Raw genomic sequence first — 24,844 nt, forward strand, 5'->3', positions numbered from 1 at the left:
GGCGTGGAGGTTGACAGGTATTAAATAAACACTATAGGACATGCAAGTAAAGTTATGCTAAAGGTCCTACTGAACAAACTGAAACCGGAGACTGAAAACATTCCAGCCCGAGAACAGGCAGGTTTCAGGGAGGGAAGGAGTGCCACAGAACAAATATTTAATTTGTGCATCCTATGTGAGAAGTTTCAACAACACCAGAGACACCTCTATTACGTTTTTGTCTATTTCAAGAAGGCATTTGACAGAGTATGGCCACAATGCGAAAGTACAACATGGGCCAGAAACTAGTTCAGACCATTGAACAACTGTATGCCAATGCCAACAGTGTGATATTGTCCATTAATACCTTTGGAGCGTGGTTGAAAACCAGTCTGTGTGAGACAGGGGTGTATTCTCTCTCAAACTTTTTTGAATATCTTCCTGGAGATGATCATGTCCAAAGCTCTGGAGCAACATGAAGGTACAGTTAGTATCGGGGGACATAAACATGCTCACCTCTGCTTTGCTGATGATATTGCCGGCAGAAGACATACAGGAACTCAGCGATCTGGTCAATCGCCTAGACAAAGCATAAAAAAAAACAAAAGTAATGACCAACAATCCCTTAGGTATCACCACAAACATCAACATCAATCGCAGAGAGACAGACTTTGTCACTTCAATTTAAATATCTTGGAGCCTCCATATCAGAAAAAGAGAGAACCAGAATTCAAGGCCAGGATAGCTGAAACCACAGCTGCACTTGCCTGACCTTAACCAGTCTGGAGGGACAAGAACATAGAAATTAAATTGAAGATCAGACTCGAGCAAGCGCTTGTAACTTCAATCTTCCTCTACCCTTGCGAGACGTGGCCTCTCACAGCAAAACTGGAAAAGAAATTCTGGAAAGTTTATTGTTCTATATTCTTTATCAATTATCCATTATCCGTTATCGGTCAAATCATAATACGCTACAAAGCCAAGGGGCCGAGACACTTGCTCTCAGCCAAGAGACTGAGTCAAGGTCCTTGCCACATGATTACATCATTGCTTGGGTTGAATTTGAACACCCCCAAAAGGGGAGTGGTTACGCCCATGGATTGATAGCGTCGGCAGAGTTTGGTATCGTGCATCATAACAGTGACTAGAACAGTGTCTTTTGTTGTCTCCTGTTCGGCGTACCAAATAGGTAACATTTTATCTGGGTAGTACAGTGTGCATTTCATTCATAATTTTATCGTCAACCTGGTGATTACCCATCGTAAAGTGTCGAAATTCCTATCTCGATACTTTCCCTGCACGTGATTGGTCAGGATTTGTAACGTCAACCTGAAGAGTATCCATTGTAGAGTATCGAAGCCACTATCACGATACTTTCCCTGCATCTGATTGATCAGAATTTGTAACGTCAAACCGAAGATTATCCTGCAATTTTCTCGCTCCTCTTCCGGTTAGAGGAGTGCAATCAGGTGCTCGCCTCTCCGTGTTGCTTTCATAATGGCCAACGTTCAGATATCGTCCAGCAGACCATACCATTTGGTTATCTTCGGAGCGTCCGGATTTACGGGACAGTTTGTAGTGGAGGAGGTGGCCCGGACCACATCCGAGGGTCCGCAGGGGAATCTTAAGTGGGCCGTTGCCGGCAGGAGCAAGCAAAGGTTGGAACAAGTTCTGGAGCAGACGGCTTCGGTTCTCGGTTTGTTTTCAAAGTCATTACTGTTTCTTGTTTAATTTATGCGTAGCTGGTGTGTATTGTGTTGCTGCTAAAACCATGAACATTTGATTTCGTATTCCTCTTTGCCAAAGTCGCCTGATAATTCCAAGGAGTGACTTCGACCCTTTCTGCTGTATTCCAAAGGGCGACCAAGTAACCACATACGATTGCAAATCATTCTTTTTGAACTCCAATTCAGTTTAAGAATTGATAGCATTTTTTTAATTTTCAAATATTCATCACGTTACACCAGGGGTGTCAAACCCATTTTAACTCGGGGGCCACACGATGGACAAAACATTCTCTCCGCGCCGGACTAGTAGATTAGAGAGAAAGAAAAAAGAGAAAGAAATGCGAAAGAGAGTGAGAGAAAATGAGAGTGTGAGACAATGAAAAAGAAAGAGAGTAGACAGAGAGAAGGGAAACAAAACAAGATAGAAAGAGAAATGGTGAGAGAGGGGCTAGGAGAGAAATGAATAAATCCAAAGACTAATAAAAAGAGAGAACGAAGAAAGGGAAAAGGGAAGAGAGCAAAATAAGGTAAAAAGACAGAGACAGAGAGAGAGAGAAAGAAATACAAGTACTGTACAGCGTCTTTGTGAGAGGCACCTGGCTTTGGCAACATCAACTGGACATATTTAGACCTGCAGCCCATTTTCACTTGCGCTTCCCTAAGCTTTGTCTCGCGGGCCGGATTCAATCCCTCAGCAGGCCAAATCCGGTCCACGGGCCCCCTGTTTGACACCACTGTGCTAGATTATCCACATCATGGGCATAAGGTGCCTGTTTTTGGGTGTGCTTAAACTCCCCCAAATTTAACCAAAGCGCCCCCACTAATTCTAGCAGTTTTAAAGGTCTCTTTTCCATAATAAATATTCGGGTATACTTAAAGATGGGCTGCTTCAATTGAGCTGTCCCTAAATCGTTGAAAGTTGGTTTGAGGAGAGTTATTTTACATGCATGATCAGTTTTCTCATATTTTGACTAAGATGAAAAGAGTAACCAAACTGTTTCGAATACAGCACAAATGCCAACCCAAACCCCAAAAAGATGAAAAAGGACAAGTTTGTTCGAGCGCGTCTAATAATTTGTCATACTTGCACACACGACGAAAGGAGCTTGACCACAATGATGATTTCAGCCAGAAGATGGCGTCCGCAGTTAGACTATTTTGAAGTTCTGGACACCACTTTTAATTATGATGTAAAAAATAATATATAAGATAAAAAAAAAGTAAAGCAAAACAAAAATGTGAACAAAGAGGTGCCCAAAATGCTCCACAGCCTTGAAATGGTCTATTTGATTCCTAGCACCACTCCTGCCCTCTGCTCCTCTTTCGCTTATTTAATTGAATACTTTTTTAACTAGTCAGACTCTCTGGGTGCTCAGCTCCCCAAAAGCTTTGAACCTAAAATCACCCCTGATCTGCATCATTTGGAACGCGATATGAAATCGAACAAAGTATGCCATTAATTTTCCAGGTCGGCTTTGGTCTGCATGTAACGTTCTAAACATGGCGAGTAAAGCCCATCGCTAGATTAGAGTAGGAACATTTCATGGCCGTCTCGTTAGAGGATTACATGGGTATGGTTATACCTTTGATCCTCCTCCCCACTCTTGTTTCTTTTTGTCCTTTGGGAATATAGAACAGCTGATGGAACATACCATCTCACTGTTTAGCAAGCCCAATTTCAAACACATGACAGGCACTTTTTGTTCTTTGACTGCAACAAGTGAGGATCCTATGTGGTGTTTGGAACAGTGATTCTATTCTGTTAAGCACAGAAAAATGCCAGGTGAAAAAAATTAAATCATTGTACTAAAACATTTGGCAATATCCATTACCATCCACAAATGAAAGCCTGGGCCTTTTGTTTATTTTTTTCTTCCAAATTTCCAATTACATTTTATTTGTAAAATATTTTTCAGACAATGGATTGCCTCTCAAAGTGCTGTTTAGAAACCTACAAAAAAATAAACTAAAAAAAAATCCCCTTCTCCCCCCCCAACAACCAGGAACACCAAGACACACACAATTGAATACAATTATTAAATACACTTATGGCAAGGCACAGACAAATCATGTGAGGAACGGAACCTGAGGGTGGCTTATCCACACTGATACTGGTTGCAGCAGATGGCTTCAGGAAAGGGTTTCCTGGCATCAAACCACACCATACTAGTCGTGCTCGCTCCACCCACCCAAAGAAACACTGAAATAATAAAAAATAAGTACTAAAATTAACAACTCCTGATCAAAAACCTAAAAATGATTATAAATAAAATGTAAAATGTGTTACAGTAAAGATTAGAAATTAAATGAAACAAACTAAAGTATAAATTATGAATTAAAAGCCATATTAAAAAGGTGGGTTTTGAGCCACCTCTTAAAAATATCAATGGACCCTGTAGACCTGATGTCCTCTGGAGGGACCATTCCATTGGTGAGGACAAAAGTGCCTTGAAATACTGAATATACAGTCATAATTTAATAAACTTTGTGTGCAACCATGCAGACGATTTAAAAGTTTTCTTCATGTGTCACCTAGTCCAATTACCAAAAATGTTTACCGTAAATTCCGGACTATAGAGCGCACCTGATTATAAGCCGCACCCACTACATTTCGGGAGGAAAACCGATTTTGTACATACACAAGCCGCACCTGTATATTAGCCGCATGCGCCCACATTGAAATAATGCAACACAAACACAAATTTTTTGGTTTGAACAAATTTATTGAGACTAATAACAGAAAACAATCATGAGAATCTCAACAGCAATTAAGCACATTCACAATATTATATTTCAATATGACGTTTAACAGCAAACACAATGTGAGGTTTGAACAACCCGTCTCGAAAATCTTAATAGCAATCAAGCATATTCACAATTTCATTATATAACATCTTTGTTAGTGTCAATAGATCCGTCCAGGCCAAAGTCGATTGTTTTTGGTCTGAACAAATCCACCGAAACCAACAGCAGCAAAACAAACACGACAATCTCAACAGCCATCAAGCATATTCACAATTTTGTTATATCTGACAATATGACGTGACGATATGACGTTTTAACATTTTTTCCTGACATTTTCAACATCAATTAAAAAATTTCAGAGTTATTATCTTTTAACAGTAGTTAACCAACGTGTAAAGGGCAATACTATTGTGCAAGGACATAGCTCTGCCATCCCACCCTCCCAAGCAGCATCCTTCCAGTCCTCTGTGTGGGTCCTCTCCCTTCTTACTTCTACTTTCCACAACCCATGCCGTTGCTGCCGGGACCCCCACAGTGTAGCTCCGGTTCCCCCCTCCGGGTGGGTGCAGACGATTCTTCTTTATGGCTGCGTCCTAGGCCCGCCGCTCGCAGATTGTATGGTATCTACAGCCATTTGGAGCACAGCCATGGGGGGGATGTGCCTGCACCTCCATACCAGCAGGTTTCTGGACTCGATCAAAGGCTTTTTCAAAGTCTATGTTTAGGACCGCTAGTCGCATGTTTCTGTCTCTCGCATAACAAATGGTGTCACGGATCAGCATGAGACTGTCGCTGATCTTCCTTCCCACGATGGCACAGGTTTGGTCCGGATCAACCAAGTCTCCCAAGACTACAGACATTCGTGTTGCTAGAAGCTTGCTGAAAATTTTACAGCTCACGTTTAAAAAAGTTATGGGTCGCCAGTGTTTTAAGTCAATTTTCTCTCCTTTTTTGTGCAATAGAGTGACTATCCCTATTCTGAAACTGTCTGGCATGTTGTCTCGACTGGAAAATTTGTTAAAAACAGTAATCAGATCTGGTGCTAAAATATCCCAAAAGGTCCGGTAAAATTCGAGGTTGAGCCCGTCATCCCCGGGTGATTTGCCTTTTTTCATAGTCTTTATGCAATCATTCAGTTGGTCTTGGGTAAAGTCCGATGTTAAAAAGGGGTCTTGACGCACTGATCTTGAAATATGATCTAATACATGCCCCATTTCATTCTCATGTGTTTCTTTCTTTTCATATATTTTTTTGTAGTAGTCTTCGACTAATTTGGTTATTTCACTACTTTCCTTTGTTATTTGCCCGTTTTCGTTTTGAAGTTTAAAAAGCCCCTCATTTTTGTTCATAATTTTTTTTTAAAAGTAGCGTGTACATTTTTCCCCTTCTTCTATTTCTCTTTCTCTGTTTCTTATCATGATGCCTTTGCTCTTTATTTCCGCCAAAGCGTTTAGTTCTTGTTTGGTCTCTTTGACTTCATCATTAAAGTCCATCCCCTTTTCTGTTAGGATTAAATAGCGTTGGAGTCTTCTTTGTAGTCCCGACGTGCGTTTCATCTCTATAAGTTTCTTGGTTTTCCCCTGCATTTTTAAAAAGGTCTGTGTTCGTTTCTTTCTCATCTCCCACCATTGTGCTTGTGAATCATACGAGTCTTGAAGGGTCTGCCAGTTTTTGTACAGCTCCCTGTATTGTGCGGCTAGAGCCTTATCCTCCAGCAGGGAGCAGTTTAACTTCCACAGACCCGTTCCAACAGTCATACCCGAAGAAAATGAGAGAGAGCAGGACAGTAGCAAGTGATCCGAAAAAAAAACCAGGAATTAATCTTGCATCACTCAGTGCTAAACCCCTCTTAAATATGTAGTCTATTCGAGAGGCTCTGGCATTGTCACTACTAAACCAGGTGAAGCCCTCCTTTCCTGGATGTATGGATTTGAAACAAGTCAAGTCAAGTCATTTTTATTTGTGTAGCCCTAAATCACGAAGAGTCTCAAAGGGCTTCACAGATTATTACACTATATTACACAGACTATTTTTCAGCCGACGAGAAGAGTAGGTTATTCATATGCTATGGAGTAGAAGAGAGTTTCAAGCTTAGATTTAAACATTTCCACTGAGGTTGCAGATCGGATCTCGGGGGGAAGAGCATTCCACAGCACCGGTGCCCGGATGGAAGACGCTCTCGAACCAGCAGAACACTTCTTTGCTCTTGGGATCACCAGAAGACCGGCACTCTCAGATCGTAGGCTTCGGACCGGGACGTAGGGGCAAATCAGATCTGAAAGATAAGAGGGAGCAAGTCCATGTATGATTTTGTATAATACTAAGAGAACCTTGAAATCACATCTAAGGCTAACTGGGAGCCAATGCAGGTTAGCCGAAATCGGTCTTATATGATCGTACTTTTTTGTCCTAGTTAAAAGCCTCGCTGCGGCATTTTGTACCAGCTGAAGAGACTTGATTCTAGACTTCGGGAGACCAGAGAGTAGTGCATTACAGTAATCGAGACAGGAGGCAACAAACACATGAATTGTAATTTCTGCATCCGACTGAGACAGTATTGAACGGATTTTAGCAATGTTACGAAGATGGAAGAAAGCGGTTCTAGTAATTTTCTTTACATGCATTTCAAAGGATAGGGTCAAATATGACACCTTAATTTTTAACTGAGTCACTCTGTATGATGTGACATTTGTCAATGTTCACAGCAGTTTTTGAGAATAAGTCACGACATTTAGATGGACCAATGACTAACATTTCGGTCTTTTCAGAGTTAAGACGCAAGAAATTGAGTGACATCCACTCTTTTGTCTCAATGAGGCAGGCCTCCAAATTTCCACAGTTTAGTGTGGGAGATTCCTCCAACGGAAGATATAGTTGAGTGTCGTCTGCGTAGCAGTGGAAGCTGATATTGTACTTGCGAATAATATCACCTAATGGAAGCATGTAAATGCTGAAAAGAAGAGGGCCAAGCACTGAACCCTGCGGAACACCACAGGTAACATTAAAGGGCTCAGATGTCATTTCACCATATTTAACACAGTGCGTCCTATCTGAGAGGTAGGATCTGAACCACGAGAGGACGGTTCCTGAGAGACCAATCCATTTTTCCAACCGTTCTAGTAGCAAATTGTGGTGCACTGTGTCAAAAAGCAGCACTAAGATCCAGCAGCAGCAAAAGTGATGAAGCGCCAGAATCAATTGCCAGTAGGAGATCATTTGTTACCTTGATCAGAGCTGTCTCAGTCGAGTGGTTAGCCCTGAATCCTGATTGCATGGATTCAAAAAGGTTATTCTCGGATATGAAATCATTCAGCTGCTGTGCCACTGCTTTTTCAAGTATTTTAGAAAGGAAAGGTAGGTTTGACACAGGTCTATAATTACAGTCCTCCAGTTTAAATGTCCGGCACATGTCTTGTAATAAAGTTGATGTTTTATCTACTTTAAACTCCTCATTGGTCCTCTTTCTATCCTTCATACTTAGGATGCAATTAAAATCTCCTCCCACGATTAGTGGTTGATGGCCTAGCATATGCGACTGGATGTCCTCTAAGAGTTCGTACCTAAGTTGTATGTCGGGATGGCCGTATATGTTAATGAGGTTGAAATCGTTCCCTATTTAAGAAAGTCTTGCTAAGATTGCGCGTCCGTCTTTCATCACAGTACTCCCCTTTATGATGAGTTGAGGGTTGTTTATTAAAATGGCTACCCCATCGTTACGGTTTTCATTCGAGCCACTCCATATGGCCAAATATCTTCCCACTGTTTATAATTTTTTAGAAGGGGGATGCAGCATTCTTGTAGCAAAAACACATCCGTTCTGATAGTTTTTAAGAACGATAAAACGCTGTGAGCCTTAACCTTTGATCTCACACTTCTCACATTGATAGTAGAGAATGTAATGTTCATAATTGATGTTAATGTATTTAAACTACTTAGACAAAACTGGGGGATCCGAGTCCATTCTTTGGTGATCATCGAGAGTGTCACCTGTGTCAGACACATCACTTAAGAGCAGTACCTCATTTGGAGACTCACCGGGGAAAACTCTGGAATCCTCTAACTCTCTGTCTGTGGTTCCAGGTCTTCCCCTTTTTTGGGTTAGGGGGTGAGCCAGAGGACCTATCGAGGGGTCTCTTACTTCCCTGCCTCCAAAGGGTCAGATTTTCTCCCTCCCCGACTTCCTCCGGCTCAACTTCATACAGTTCCCTCGTGGGCTTTTTCATCGGCAATCGGCTTTCTTCTAAATCTCTTCTCTTTGTTTCCGGTGTTTTCACCACCCCCAAATTTGTCCTACTTTTACCCCTCTTTCCAGTGCCCGTATGGGTTTTTGGAGAGTCTTCGCCTTTTCGATTTGTTTGTCTTCTCCCAATCCCGGCAGTGGCGTAGCAAACAAATTTGCTAATTTGGACTCTCTTCCAGGCCTTTCCTGATTAATATGTGTTTTTGGAGTGGCAGTTGCCTTTTCTATTTGTTTGTCTTGTCCAAATTCAGGTATTTTATGAGAAATCGAATTAGAATTTCCAGGTCCTTCCTGATTCAAATTTGATTCTCTGGTCTCCTCCAGGGGTTTTGGTAGGGACATTTGTATTTTCAATTTGTTTGTCTTGCCCATTTTCTTTGTGCATTTCTTGATCAACATCATTGGGTATTTCCATAACTTTATTCATTTCCTGTTCATCTTCATTGGGTATTTCCATAACTTTATTCATTTCTTGTTCATTTTCATTTGGTATTTCCATAACTTTATTCATTTCATTGTCTTTTTACATTTATTCATTTAATTATCTATGTTGTCTGACATCATTTCATTGTCTTTGTTATCTTTGTTAACTGCCTTCCTAGCTTTCAATTTGTTAGCAAACGATTTCGGGCAGTTTCTATAGAGGTGGTTCGTTTCTCCACAGAGGTTGCATTTTCTGCTATTGATACATTCCTCATAGGATTGTCCAATTGTCCTGCACTTTCCACAAAAAATTCGATCACATACCTCAGCCAGATTTGCGACAGAGTTTTGCCTGCCCTTAATAGTGGATAAAGCCACGGTTTTCCCCCAGGAATAGAGTCCACAAACACAAATTAACCCATACCTGACACAGTTCAAAAATCACAGCGGGCAAAATGAACGGAAAATGATACCGGTTCTTAAGGTTTGATGCAGACCTGCAGAGTCCGGGTGCCCGTTGTAAGTAATCCAAGGAAAAAATTGTATATTTCCAAAGGTAAGGGTGGGAAAAATATATAACCACTACTGTCGGCCGCGTCCACAAACGCGTCTCACCTTTACTCAACTTCCCGCCAGCCTGCGTTTGCCCCGCCCCTTCTTTCTCATTTGCTCGTGCAAAACATATCAGAATAAGTTTCTAAAATAAATACATTACTAAAATATACAGTTGCAAATACATATTATACATGGTTACACATATTTACAAAAAAGACGGTACCCCGAGAGAGTTTTCAAAGCTTTAATAATAATATTATAACTTTCATCCCAAACCGTGCCTGTGAAGGGTAGCAAAACTCTACTAGCAACACGCTCGCGACACATTAAACGAGTCTGTTAAAAAAAACATAACGTACATGTATACACCACGGTAAACCGTCCTCATCTTCCTCCTTATAACTGACGTCATCAAAGTCGTCTTCCTTCAGTATGGGAAAGAGATTTTGTCATATAGACGTCGTCCCACGCTCCATTATTCAAAAACACGCCAGCAACACGCTCTCAAAGTAAAGTTCACGTGCAGTACCTCTGTTTCCTTCTTTATCGGACTGCTCAATTGCATTTAGCTTGAAAGCGCCTTTCTTTTTGCAATTTGCATGATGAGGATATGTCTACGCCAATTTAATTTGTGCACAAGCTAGGAAGTTGCAGCCTTCCCCTGCGCATATATTCCACCTGTCTAAATCTTACCTTTTTTACTCGCGCGCCGCTGGCGGCCGTTAGAAAAATTACATAAATTGGCCGCATCACTGAATAAGCCGCAGGGTTGAAAGTTTGGGGTTAAAGTAGCGGCTTATAGTCCGGAGTTTACGGTACTTGCCTTATCATGGTTTAAACTACCTTGGATGGGTGTTCAACTGTTTTTGGGGGAGACCCCATTTGGCCCTACCTCACCCAGACCCTAACTTCAGTGGCCCCAGACTCAATTGAGTTGGAGAGTCCAAGATTTCAACTGTGCACTAGAGGTAAGATCGTGCATGAAAAAAAAATCCGACCCGACACCACACAAGCCTGACAAATTAACTTGATTAGAGGGACTGAGCCTGGAAAAACACAGATTTTCAAATTTTGTTTGTGAGGATGGAGGAGGAAGAAAGCGTGACCTTGGCTGCCATACCGCGCACATGCATGCATGCGCTGATTGGTATGCCGGCACTGTCGGACAAAGAAAAGGGACCACAGAACATACTGCATGTGTAAACACAGCCTCAGGGTAATGTCAAAAAGGCGTGATGTCACAGCCGTAAAGTTTGCTGTGGTGATTAAGAATGCCTACTGTAAACAAATGTCAGTGAGCACAAAGCCCTTTTCCTAGAGTCTTATTGAACATAACATTGGCGACAAGGATGGGGCTTCCTCCGTTCCTCGCCATGCGTGGCGATCAGTCAGTCCAGTGACCCTGCTGGTTTGGATCTTTTGGAACTTTTATTGAAGCCATTGGGCTATTCGATGCTAGCGACACGCGAAGGCGGGCAATGGTAATCCATAGCCTGTGCAGTGAGGTCCAATGCATCCTTTGAAGCCTCTGACCCGCCAGGAAATCCAGACAGTTTACCACTCCACAGAGCGCCATGGTGCGGCGAATTATCTTCCAGCAGCGTCGACAGCAGCCCAATGAGTCGGTCAACCATTACGTCGCCGACCTCCTGGGCTTAGGTTCAGAAATTTGGAGAATGAGATGAACAGAAACAAGCTAGCTGAGCACACAACAGACCTTCAATTGCAGGGTAAGCTGTTTTATTGCCGGATGACACGTCACTAATTGGGAATAAAAACAGCAAGAGAGAGGCCCAACCTGTGCCAGAGTTCATAATTGACATTTAAGGCCCGACCAAATCTCTGGTCAGGTATGAGCCAAGGCCCAAGATTTTGCGTCTATTGTGGACTAATTTCTTTCCAAAGCATATATGACAGTGTTGCTTTTTGTATCATGAGGTTGGTTTATTAGTGACTACAGTTTTGGCATTGATGATACTGTACACTTTCTTTCTGGACTCCACTGAAGTTCCTTTCATGTTGCAGGAAAGCCTGAGCTGATAACCGGAGTGGACATCATTGTTGCAGATGTAGAGGAACCAGACTCTCTGGCGGCCATGTGCAAGCAGGCTGTCATTGTTCTGAACTGTGCGGGACCTGTAAGTTTTCTTTCTTGTTTTTTTTAATTTTCTTTGAATAAAAATATAACAGTTTGTCGCCAACATTTTCATTGTTTTTCGTTGTGACAATGCCTCTCCTTTCCTTGGACGTTGCCACACTCTGAATCATTAATGTACACAATGAAGACCTCTGTCAGACGGAGCACAAGGATGTTTTGTATACTAGAAATGCTGCTTTGCATCTGGTGATTCACACAGGTTCTTGTTTCAAACCAAAGTTTATCTCTGAGTCAAATTTACCACATCATCATTTTAGTTTACCCTTGAAATTAAATTCAAAAACATTTTAATTAAATACTTCATATTTAATTCTGTGAAATCTGTAATTATGTCTGTATTTATTTCTCTGTGCAATGATAGTACCGGTTCTTTGGTGAGCCAGTGGTGAAAGCCTGTGTGGAGAATGGAGCGCATCACCTTGACATCTCTGGAGAACCTCAGGTGCTGGAGCTGTTTTATTGTGAGATATTATTGTGCAAAATGGCTATTTGGCCAAAGTTTTGTACCGACATTTATTCATTTGTGTAAACCTTGTTTTACTTTTACTGGTAATAGCCGTAGCAGCTCGTGAATGTGTTTTAAAATGTGTGTACGATATCTGTTTTTATTTTAATTGGGTGTTTCAAGGCCACTTTTTCTTAGTATGAGTTCTCACTGATACTGAACAGTAGGGGTAAAGCTTAGGCCCGAGTCCGCCCCAAAACTCTTGACGGCGTCAGCCCAAAAGAAAACCCTCCTATTCCTGAGTGTTCAGAAATAAATAATTCAATTCAGGTTTGCTTCAAGTAAATTGGCCGCGGTTGGGCTTTAATACCCGCTGGGCTGGGTTGGTTCAGGCTGGTTTATTTTGGGCTCGATCTTACCTCTACCAGACAGTAGTTCTTTGCCTAAATAAAATTCCCCAAAATAAATGTAGTGCGAAAGTTCTTTTCTTTTCATTTGTATTTGTTATGTTTGATTAAATGGAACTTAACAACATAAAACTGAAAAAGGATATATATTTTTTTCTTTCGTTAAAGACATGAAATACTTAACAAAGTATTAAAATCCAGTAACATAAAATCCCATATGATCACTACCATCTGCTCAAGGTGTAGAATTGTTTTTAAATTGCTCTGGATGTCAAAACTCACTGTGTGTTTCTAAATCCAGACTCTTACGACCATTTGACTTTCGTAAAACGTTAAATACGAAAAAAAAATTTGGGGATCTCAAAAAATATCCGGACATTGTTGTAAGTTAGATTTTGTATTGTGTGCACCTTTTTCCGAATACAGGACATTACTGTAGTGCTTCTTTTTGCCGCTACCGGCGTGTGGTGGGGCTGTGAAAGGTCACCCAGCATCTATCCCGAAGAAGAAATGCAGAATCTACTTCATAGTTCGTGTGTACATTGCTATGTGCACTGAATCTCCAGCACGCTCAGAACTTTGACGTTTTTATTGTTTAATATCTCATGCATCCATTCAATATGGTTGGTGTAAAGAAGAGGCGAGACGTTTCTTTTGAAAGGAAAGTGGGATAAGAAAGCTTTATGCGGTTGAAAAAATGGTCTGAACACTTTTTTCAGCCACTTTTTATCGCGGAGGAGGAAGTAGCCTAACTCTTGAAGCCCATCTCCCAAAAGTAAGTTAAACTTAAATGTATCCATCATTATAGAGCATATTATTTTATGAATTTTTTTTTTCGTACAAAACAATTCAGGTTACTTATACAAGCCTTAAACCTACTTGTATAAACTTTAAACTTACAAAATATAGCACTGAAGAAACTCACGAAAAAATTCAACTTACGATCGATCGCCCATCTCGTTGGTAGGGTAGCGTCTATACACATTAACCACTTTGAATATGGCTGGTCTAGGTGGATCTTTGTTTTGTGAAATTATGAATCTGTCCCTTGACGTGATGAAAATGTACCATGTTGACAGTTTCACAGAGCAGTTACCTAAAACAAGCAAACTTTCTAACCTTGTGGGGGTCAACAGTCACAAAATGGCTGCTGAAACAAGTATTGGTAGTGATCACTTATAGCAGAGGTTTCAAATTCAATTTACCTAGGGGGCGCCAAAGATGTGGTCTAGGTTGGGTTGGGCCAAATTGGATAAACACGTTTGGATAGTAAACATTACCTTGTTTTCATTTTTTTCCCTAATTCCCTACACAAGATAAAAGCTAAAGAAAAAAAAAAATCCTATGAAAATCATTCAATCAGTAAAAAAAATAATCAGGGTTGGGTAGGGTTACTTTAACTGGATTACTTTCAATTACTTTTGGATTACTCCAATACCAAATATGCTAATAAAAGACAAAAGAAACTAAATATGAATAAAATTATGACTTACAACACGTGGTAAGCCTTCTCTCCTGGCTTTGATCTCCGGCAAAACTAACACAAAATGTGACAGAAACAAAATGAAAATGAATCCAAACAGCTTGCCAACATCATTTTTGCCGTTCTATGTGTTCCGTTACTCCCCAAGCCTGCACAAAATTTTGTCATTTTATTCATATTTAGTTTCTTTTGTCTTTTATTAACATATTTGGTATTGGGGTAATCCCAAAAGTAATTGAAAGTAATCAAGTTAAAGTAACCCTACCTAACCCTGAAAATAATCCATAATACGCACTTAAAGGACAGTATGTATTATTCAGTGCCTCCTATGGGTAAAAATGTAATTCATTAAATAAATAAAATATTGATTTAAATAATTAGCAAAAATATATGATCAAAATATGAAACACTTGCATTCATTTTATATAACATGAGCCATAACGCTAGAAAGCTGACATAATTGCCTGCCACCTTTCTGTCGATGGTACCCAAAAAATAAGAATATGGCAAAAAAAATAAAAGATAAATGTTTTATGGTCACTTTGTGTCTCTGTAATTTTTAACACTCATTTTCACACTCATTTGTAGTGGTCAAATATTACACACCGTCTCTTTAACTTTGTCATTAAGGCAATGGCCTCAAACTATCATCCTGAGGGCCGCAAGTTTTCTTCGTTATTATCTTCATATGATTGATCGTTTCATTTTATTACTTACTTACTTTCTTCGTGGGCAGTTTCTTGAAGGCATGCAACTGAACTACCATAATATGGCAGCCGAAAAGGGCGTGTACATCATCGGAAGCTGTGGCTTTGACTCCATCCCTGCTGACTTGGGAGTGCTTTACACAAGGGAGCAGTTCAAGGGTATATGAACGTTTCATGCTTTCGACCAATTAACTCATCAGCAACCCCCACTTTTTCGGAATTCCGATATTTGATCACTTTGCCTGTAGGTACTCTAACTGCATTGGAGAGCTTCCTGACGGTCGATGCTGGCCCGGAAGTGAGCAAAAATTTGCAGACAAGATGCTGCAAAGGATTTCCTGCTTGTGACTGTAGCATATGTTTGCTTTCTCGGGGCAGGGAGGATGCATCCATGATGGAACATGGCAGTCGGCTGTCTACGGCTTTGCGGACAGCCAGAAATTACAAAGTCTTCGCCGGAAGTTTAACTACAAACCATTGCCTTGTGTTGGCAACAAGCTAAAACGCAGGTGTTGTATTTTACACTTTCAGTTGAAATCTTTTAAAATGCCTTGTACGAGTTTGGTTGTACTTGCGTGAGTGACAGAGGTAGTTGAGAACACACCATTGAATCTTATCACATTGATTAGATTAGCTCTACCTACTGAGGACAGAGGAAGTGTGTTCCATCTAGTAACGTCAGATTAGTATTGTTCTAGTAATTTTTGAAATTTTAAAGAGAATAGATCTGTGGGTGACCAAGACACAGTAATGCTAAGGTATTTCAGTTTTGACGTTTTCTTCAAATGTAACATGGCAGCAGAAGCACCTTCGGCAGCTAAGTTTATGGGGAGGTATTCCTCAAAATTGAAGGAAACAATGTATTTGGATTTGAATGTAAAGCAAAATGCCATCAGCGTACAGGTACAATTTATTACAAAAGCCAAAACTGGATATTCCATGAACTGGGCCTTTGGTGTAAGCCACAGTGCTCGTGGTTTGACAGCAAGTGCGAATAAGAGGGATGAGATGGGTCATCCTTGACAGGTACCACGAGATAAAGAAAATGTATCAGATTTTACACCATTAATGTAGATCCTCAGTATGGGAGATGAATAAAGAATTTTGACCCGTGATAAAAAATTTAGGTCAATTTCGAATTTTCTCTAAATGAAAAAAAAAAATATCTCCACTCTACGCAGCCTAATGCCTTCTGTGCATCTAGTGAGAGAACAACTTCAGCTGGTCCGGACACTGATGATAGGCAGATAATGTTCAATGAACGTCTAGTATTGTCAAAGAATTGACGGCTTAAAATGAAGCCAGTCTAATATGGGTTTAAAAGTGTAGGGTTGACTTTTTAAAGGCGAATTGCAATAATCTTGGTTAGAATTTTTAAGTCAATATTTGAGGAGGATTGGTCTGTAAATGCTGCAAAGAAGGGGGTCCTGGTCCTTTTCGAGGAATAGTTATTAGTGCAGCAAAAACAGTTTTGAAAAGCATCTTTAAACACTTGCTAGAATTGGAGCTTGTACAGTAAATTTTTTAGAACTTTCCACGGACCTTAAGGCTTCCTGTATCTTCAGCGATTGATATCGGGCCACCCAGATAGCCAGAGGAATTTACATAGGCTTGAGGGCACAACAAACTGTCTACATCACTGGGTGCTTGCCAGATGATAGAATGCATCTCAGAAGAACAATGTAATGCGTAGTAATCAGAGAAGGGGTGACAAATCTTCTTTGGTCTGCATGGGCCTGATATGCCAATATTTTTCCCAGTTTCCATGTAAAAAAAAAAACTTTGCCTCGTTTGTAAAAGCTGGATTTCAGTTTCAGATCATATTAAGACTATAATCTCTTTTTGTATAATGGGTTAGGGACTTGTGGCATATATTGTGTCCATACTGCTAATTTGTTCTGAGAGGTTAATTTTGCAGGCTCTTCTTTTATTAAATGGGGTACGAATGGGATAACCTGTCCGCGAATATAAGCCTTGAAACAGTGCCATAGTATACAACTACTAATATTGAAGATGTCATTAAGTACAAAGAAGAGCTGTATTTGCTCCCAGAGAACATCCCTAAACTTGGGATTAGAAAGTAACCGGGAGTTTAATTCTCAGGGTTTGTGGGCAGCTCTGCAGGTAGTAAAGGTAATATGAATCAATGTTTGAGTGTGATCGGAGATAACTATAGGGTGGTATTTGCAGGCAGTAGCAATGTATGACAATTTTTTATAAAAAAAAATATAGCCGAGAAAAGCTATAGTGCAACTGGGAAAAGAATGCGTATTCCTTGTCAAAAAGAAAAGTAGTTCTCCAAGGGTCGGCAAGTTCCACCTGGTCTATGTGGAATTTCAGGATAGTTGAAGAATGAGATAGTTTTGGGTCTGGTAGAAGATCTGTTTAGATTAAGACCCTGCACTAGGTTAAATCCCGCCAATAATGACCATGTGGTCTGTTAGATTGGGTAAGGACGAAAATAAATTTGTTTTAAATGTACCATCATCCCATATGGGTGTTTACATCGAGGCCATGATTACGGGGATGTTTAAAAAATTTGCTTGAAACAATAATAAAACGGCCATTCATATCTGGTATTGTAATAGAGGGTTCAAAGAAAACGCCCTGCGTATGACAATAGTTGCCCCCCCCTGACCTTCTGATTTAACCCAGAGTGAAAAATTGTGACCTGAGCATGGCCAAAATTCTTAAATTGCGAAGATGAGAAGAACAAAGATCTCCATTGATGTGGTGTGGTTTGGAGAGTACCTTACTAGTTTTGACAATATTTTTTATTCCCTTAATGTAGGCTTCTTCCTCCCATGCAGTAGACTTTTAGTAGACTTTATTGACTGTGCTGCAAATAAAATCCAAAGATAAGCATATTTGGGGAAAAAAAGAACTAAAAAAAAAATGTAGGAAGAAAAACAAACAAACTGGTCCGTCAGGAACAACAAACTTCTGTATCATGAGAGATACTAAACTCTCGATCTATCTACTCCAGGTTCCAGTTGCGGCAAAATGTAAATTAAAAAGTGCAGAAAAAAAAGACCATAGTGCCAAGCTGTAAGGCAAACAAGAAAATGATACACAGTCATAAACATAATAATGACAATCGTGTCGATATTTTTAAATATATCAGGCAAACTAAACAGAGGGCAGCCTCGGGAGGTGTCAAAAAAAAACCCAAGCTGTCGAGTTTCAATTAAATGGTATACATTATGGATGAGCTTCTTCAATTTGTTTTATTGGCATGATCGCCTTTGTGAGTTCCCGCCTCCTAGCCAATCATAGTTTGTGAAACCGGTGACTTTTCTTAACGGCCGCTAGCGGGATTTCAGATGCCAACTCACAATCTGATTGGCTAGACCAACAGTTTTTCTCTAACACTGATATTACGGGACACGGCCTTCAGGATTTTTTGTGATGGGCTTGGGGTTATTTTTTTAGCCTAGTTACAACTATTAGCTCAAATGTAATTTAAATGCTTGCATTTGAAAGCACACATCTGCACGACCAGGAAAAAGCAATTAAAGGAACCTGACAATTTGTAATTGTTTAAGAAGAATTCATGGACAAAAAATTATTAACATCACATGATTGCAGGCCCTCATGGCCCATCACTGTATTCTGGTCTATAATTCTACTTGTACTATTACTTGATTGTTGTTTTTTTTTTCCATTTTGCAAATGTTTACCATGTGTGTTTGGATAGTATTTGTGAAATTATCTGGGAGATTTACTGTCATACAAATTGGTTTTGACTACTTCCTCTGTCTTTGTAGGGGTGCACTGTTCTACAGTAATGAGATCCAGCAGTACACAGTACCCTTTATGGGCTCTGATCCGTCAGTTGTCAAGAGAACTCAGCGATTCTTGGTGGAGGAATATAAAGACATTGCGGTTGGTTTAATCAAAAATACTATAGTAGAAATATGTTTTTGTTAGGCACTGTGGAAAAACAGTTTTTCAAAAGTCACTTGTTTTTATTGATTGTTTTATATGCCTATCTCAGTATTTCCATTTTGTAATCAGGAATGGCTTTTTATTGTTAATAATAATAATAATTTCCTTGTATTGTCATTCTTTGTATGTGTTAATGTTAATGTGTGAAACTCGCCAACATGATCTCAATTCAACTTTTCTCGGTTCAAGGTCCAATATGGAGCTTATGCTGGTGTTGGTGGCATTGGCAACGTGATCAAACTAATGTTTGCCGGCATGCTGTTCTGGTTCTTTGTCAAGTTCAGTTTTGGACGTAACCTCCTTGTCAAGGTAAAGTGAAAGAATCCCGGTCTAGGTACCATTTCCTGAGGTGTGTCTTGAGCAAGTACAGCCTGGCGCCCATCCCCATCCATGACATTTTTGTTTGCTTCTACACATAAAATACAAACAGTACTGGTTTCCATGGTTACCAGTAGCAGGACAAGCCTCCTGATCTGACTCAAATACTGTAGAGCACCATTATCTGGTTGTTGTTGTCAGTGTAATGCGTCCTACCGCCCTTCAGAGATTAGGAATGCCTTACAGCATACTTTCGAGGGAGATGACCTGAATTTTTTGAGTTTTTCCTTTTCCTCATGTTGGTTTTTTCACAAGGGTATAATGTAATAATAGTCTGTACAGCCTTTTAAGACTTTTGTTTACGATAGTTTGAATAGACTTGTTTAGCTCATATTTAGGTCATATAATTGCGGTTACACAATTTTAATGGTTCTAAACTTTGCTAATGAGCATTTTATAAATAAGACCTTTGTCTTTTTATGTATTCTCTACAACCACAGCTTAATTCCTCGTTTTAAAAAAGGAGTAATTTCACCACTCTGGTGAAGTGACTAATGGGAAGGTCTTCAAATATTTGTATACTTAAGTCTTTTTTTCTGTATTTGTTGCTTCCCAGCACCCAGAGTTCTTTTCCTTTGGACTCTTCTCCAAGGCTGGACCTACCCGGAAGCAGGTGAATGTGTGCAGTGAAAGAATGGGACGAGATACTTTGAAACTCTTTTAATTGTATTTTAATCATGTAACAAATTGCAGTTTGATTTCTAAGGCATGTGTTCCAACCTTTTATTGAACTGAGGTTTTGTATTATAAGTCACGAAAAAGTATACTTAACAAATTTGGAAGTTTACCTTTATGAAATGGATTTTGAGGATAGTCATGGACGACATTTTAATTATTGAATTGCACTCACAAATATGATAACTATTTTAGATGGAATCATCATCATTTCGGTTCGCTTTCTTTGGAGAAGGTTATACAGAGGGCCTGGACCCTACCCAGGGAAAACCAAACGGCAAAATATGCACCCTAGTTCAAGGGCCAGGTAAGGGACATTACATTACTTTGAAATATACCCTAAAAAGACATCCTGAAAACGGTTCCAAAAGTTCTTAAATATTGTTCACCTCAACATTTTTTCTTTAAGAATGTGGCTATGTGGCCACGCCCATTGCTTTAGTGCAGGCAGCCCTCACAATGCTCGACGAATCAACAGCCATGCCCAAGAGGTGAGACATTACTCCTAGAAAATGCAGCCTTACAAGTTTACTTGTCAAATATATTTAGCCCTTTCATATGTATTTGACAACGAGCAGCATGTCGTGTGAAACAAGGCCGTTAGCAGAGGGGGGCAGGGGTCGGCAGTGCCCACCCACAGGTATGCTCTGCCCACCCAAAGAAAAGAGGATTCAGAAAAAAATGAAACAAAAAGAAAAGCTGAAAATGACAAGCAAAAAATTAAAAATAGCGTGGAAAAAGTCAAATGCTAAAAAGGAACAAAGGAAAATAAATGAAAAATAAAAACGCAGAACGACAGATTTATTGGGTTCCCTTGGTCAGTTTATTACCAATAATAATGCAATTTTATGCACAAAATGAACGAATAGATTTTTGGCTAGAAATTATATTTAATACATTTTATATTTACCTTAAATCCTGGACTATAGAGCGCACCAGATTGAGCCGCACCCAAAATATTTTGTCTATAAGTTAGACACCAGACTATAAGCCGCATGTGCCCACATTGAAACATGAGATACTTACAAATAAAGACGGTACACGGAGTTTTAATAATATACGGTAACTTAATTCCCTTAATGTTCTGCCGGCGGGTCGCTGGACTTTTGACAAACAAATACGTGTCTGTATGATGTCACCAGTCACTAAAATATGTCATGCCACATATCATTGGAAAGTTTAAAATCTTGGGATTCAAGAATTTTAAAATATACCCGTAAACTGTAAAGCCTCACTATTACTTCACTGTGGCCCCAGGGGTCATCAGTAATTGATTTTTGGAAAAAAAATAAATATTTAAGTGCGAAAAAATTAATGTTAATTTTTTCGCGGCAAGGCCAATTAATAAGTATTTATTGGATTTCTAGCCATTAATTGGTAATTTAATGGTATACTAGCCGGTGACGACAGGAAATTTTCTATCGATCCAGGATTGGATGACTCCTGCTTCTTTGCATCACTTTCTTTCTTCAAGTGCTGACTTTTAATGTGGCTTTCCAAATTGCTCCAAATGGTGTTGTGCCGTTGGATGCGCTCGGCGCCACATGAGCAGCGCCATTTGCCGTTGACGACATCAATCTGCGTGAAGTACTCTCTAACCATTTTTTCCTTCGGTCCCATAACCGTGCGAAGATTACAATCAATACAGCGTAGTAGTAGTGGTGTACAACGTGTGCGTATGTGCATCCACGACGTACGTGCTTGAGGCAAAACGTGAGCCAATCAACAAGCCCGATTTTGTCCCGACCAATAAAAAGCTGCTTTGCAACCACACTACGTACGTACAGCTACCGTGTTTCCCCGAATATAAGGCCGGCCTTACTTCAAAATCATCGTCAAAAATTGAGGTTTTGAAATAAAAATATGTGCAAAAGTAATAAATTTTCGCTAAAAATTTCTTAGAAAAGCATTGCCGTTGTTAAATAACGTTGATATCTACGGTTTTCATAGGTAATATGAGCCCGAATATTTTCGCAATTAATGGGTCGCAATAATTGCTAATTATTTAAATTTTGCAATAAATGGATTTATGAGTTTAAGCAACCATTCCATTAATTTTTCGCAATTAATGGCATTAATTTTTCACCAATCATTTATTGCTGACCCCTGTGTGGCCCCCAACTTTTTTTGAATGTCAGCGAAAATGGCTTCGTTACATTAAGAACAATCCACAGAATCCTGCAGTGTAAAATATTTATCCCAAAACTCGATAATGCCGAAAGATAAATTGAATCAACTGTCTAAGAATGTGGCTATGTGGCCACACTTACAAATAAACACCTGTAAAATTACTCCCGATATAGGAGTCCCCCCCCCTCTTTTTTGGGGGGGATTGACACCTTTTCCATGATTAGGGTCTGTTGATGCTAGTTTTATTCATGCACAAAGCTACATTAAACTTGTGTCCTCCTCGACATATATATTCCACTTGTCTCACGCTTTACTGCTTGGGCGCCCCATGGTGGCTTTTAGAAAAAAATGCATATATAAGCCAGGAGGTTAAAGCTTGTGACAAAAGCTGCGGCTTATAGTCTGAATTTTACGGTACTTTACAATGTACGTATAGACTGATACTTTTATATACTGTATACAGACGCTGCCCTACTTACGAATTTATGTTTGTATAAAATGTATGATTAAGGTAAATATAATTATGTTTAAGCAGTGTCTGAAATAATGTCTGCCCAGACATCCGGGGCATGCATCTTTTGCGTCGGGCGTACAACTTACAAAACATCTCCGGCTGGGTGGCCGACAACTTTCCCCTTCCCCAAAAAATAAAATTTCTCAAATCAAACTTGTGCTTTATTCCGATTTTGAAATTGCGGTTCGTTGGGCAATTTGCATACTCGGCAGCCGATCAGAAGCCTGCATCAAATAACTTCCTGCTTCCAGACTTTGACGAGCGTTATAAGGTCGTGCATTTGCATATAATTTTCCAAAGTAGACGAACAGAGAACATAAGAAAGATGGATAAGTGGTTAGGAATCAAGCCAAATCCTCAGCCCCAGAAGTATTCAAAAGAAGCTAACAAACGTTTTTTTTTTTTTGCGATTAGTCGTCTTATTGTGTTTCAAGTTGGGCAGGCAACTTCATGGCTGGGCGGGCAACTTTTTAGAGTTGTCTACCCTGGTGTCCGGTAACTTTTTGTCATGAGTTTCAGACACTGATTTAAGGCTTGTATAAGTCACCTGTATTGTTTTGTACAAAAAGATAAACATTTAATAAAATATGCCCTATAAAGATAAAGTGAAATTTAACTTAGTTTTGGAAGATGAGCTTCAAGAGTTAGCCGACTGGAGATATAGTATATAATATTCACACACAAACTAGGAAGAGGATGTGGATTTCTTCGGGGTGGATATTGGGTGACCTCTCACAGCGCCACCACACGCCGGTAGTGGCGGAAAGAAGCACTACAGTACTCCCCTGTACTCGGAAAAAGGCGCACAAATCAAAATCGAACTTACAGCAATGTCCAAGTATTTTTGGAAATCCTGAAAAAAATGTTCGTATCTATAGTTTTATGTAACTCGAATGGTCGTAAGTAGGGGAGCTTTTATACTTTTTACATGCAACGAATTTAGGTCAGCAAGAAAATAATGCATATTGACCGATGACAAGGGAAAAGTGTCTAGAATTGAGCGGTCTTGTTTTAAATAATGAAACCTGATGTCAGCTCCTGCTGGATGTGGTGTTGGTTATGTTGAATGCGCATCAGTGCTGCGTAAAAATGTTTTGGGGGTATTAAGTTGTGCCCTCCCACTTCTGATGTTTGGTGACGCCACTGGGGTGAAATGATGCAGTTCCTGTACTATATTCTTAAAGCCAGAGTTTGTTCTAAAACTAATTTTTTCTTCTCACTAGTGGCGGAGTGTATACACCAGGAGCTGCATTCGTGAAAACTACCTTGATCAAGCGCTTAGACAAACATGGCATTCAGTTCTCTGTCATCTAGTAAGGGTCATTTATGACATTGTGCTCTAGGTTTTACTTTGGAGCCTTTGAAAGTAGCTGCAGAATAAACAATGGGGATGTTTCCAATTTAGAAGAGAGGATTCATGATTGAAATGCATTGAGAGATCACAATGGTAAAGACTATTGTTGAAATATTTTGGTACGTAATAGTAATATTGCATTCTGCAAAGAAATATGCCATGACTTGCAAAGGCTTACCTTGAGTAACAGTAAAATTCAGGATTGTATCATACAATCACATATTTGTTTAAATACACAATTGCTTTCTAAGCATTAGGAAGAGACCCATGTAGTTTTGAGAAGGGCACATTTGTGCGTGCGTGTGTATGCTTTTTGTTGGATGCAGTTAGATGCTTGAACTGTGAACATAATTTCACCATATGGTTTTAAGTTTTCACATAGCTTTTGTGGTCTGCAATGTCACCTATCTCATTTTCTCCTCGTGTGATGCATTTTGCTGAGTACCTCTTGAATAAAGCCAGTGCTACAAAAACATCTAGTGGGATTCATCAATAATTGGATGTATTCCACATTGCTGTGGTCACCAAAATATTTTGCTGCACTTTAACAAATTCAGGTTACTGGAAATGTTATCAGTGACTTGTAAATAGAGGATGCCATTCAAGCACTCTGCTCTGGTAAGTAAAAAATGTAAATATTGTTAGTTTTAAATACTGATGTTATCTTGATTCTGAGATTAGCCTTTGCTACATGTTTTGGAACATTAGTTGACATTGTTTGCAAAGGATCACATTTTAATGGATAAACAATGCAAAGTCCTGGTCATTTATAGTAAAATAACCAAAAGTTAAAAACAATTTAGTCCTAAATACTATTCTCTCAATCTTTGTAAACAGTTATATTTGTAATTTCCTTTTACAAATTTGTTCTTTTATTTAATGTAATTATACATATTTTACAACTTGTGAAACAGTAATAAACACAAAAAATAACTAACTTTATATTTAAAAAAAAGTTACGAGTGTAGACATTTAA

General features: G+C 39.6%; 1 protein-coding gene and 1 long non-coding RNA gene across 2 annotated transcripts; one reads left to right on the forward strand and one right to left on the reverse strand.

The window, feature by feature from the left end:
• Positions 1 to 352: 352 nt before the first annotated feature.
• On the reverse strand, positions 353 to 985 carry LOC148368087 (uncharacterized). Its single transcript, XR_015850219.1, has 3 exons — positions 838 to 985; positions 650 to 761; positions 353 to 559 (listed from the first exon to the last, which is right to left on the reverse strand). It is a non-coding gene; the product is annotated as an uncharacterized LOC148368087 (long non-coding RNA).
• Positions 986 to 1,151: 166 nt separating this feature from the next.
• LOC148368088 (saccharopine dehydrogenase-like oxidoreductase) lies at positions 1,152 to 24,343 on the forward strand. Its single transcript, XM_088334802.1, has 12 exons — positions 1,152 to 1,675; positions 11,695 to 11,807; positions 12,189 to 12,269; positions 14,899 to 15,028; positions 15,118 to 15,167; positions 15,248 to 15,378; positions 18,637 to 18,754; positions 19,007 to 19,126; positions 19,752 to 19,808; positions 20,066 to 20,177; positions 20,280 to 20,361; positions 23,738 to 24,343. Exons 1-12 carry the CDS (start codon positions 1,477 to 1,479, stop codon positions 23,826 to 23,828), a joined length of 1,284 nt encoding a protein of 427 aa, XP_088190928.1. The 5' UTR covers positions 1,152 to 1,476; the 3' UTR covers positions 23,829 to 24,343.
• The last annotated feature ends 501 nt before the right edge of the window (positions 24,344 to 24,844 follow it).

Source organism: Urocampus carinirostris, chromosome 4 (assembly GCF_059441175.1).
Source record: "Urocampus carinirostris isolate Australia breed hairy pipefish chromosome 4, RoL_Ucar_1.0, whole genome shotgun sequence".
Classification (NCBI taxonomy): domain Eukaryota; kingdom Metazoa; phylum Chordata; class Actinopteri; order Syngnathiformes; family Syngnathidae; genus Urocampus; species Urocampus carinirostris.

What these genes read in the sequence shown, in the direction of transcription:
- LOC148368088 (XM_088334802.1), top strand. Translation starts at nt 1,477, where the DNA reads ATGGCCAACGTTCAGATATCGTCCAGCAGACCATACCATTTGGTTATC. An exon ending in GACGTAACCTCCTTGTCAAG is followed by an intron (nt 19,127 to 19,751) that starts GTAAAGTGAAAG and finishes GTTGCTTCCCAG; the next exon opens with CACCCAGAGTTCTTTTCCTT. An exon ending in TCAACAGCCATGCCCAAGAG is followed by an intron (nt 20,362 to 23,737) that starts GTGAGACATTAC and finishes TCTTCTCACTAG; the next exon opens with TGGCGGAGTGTATACACCAG.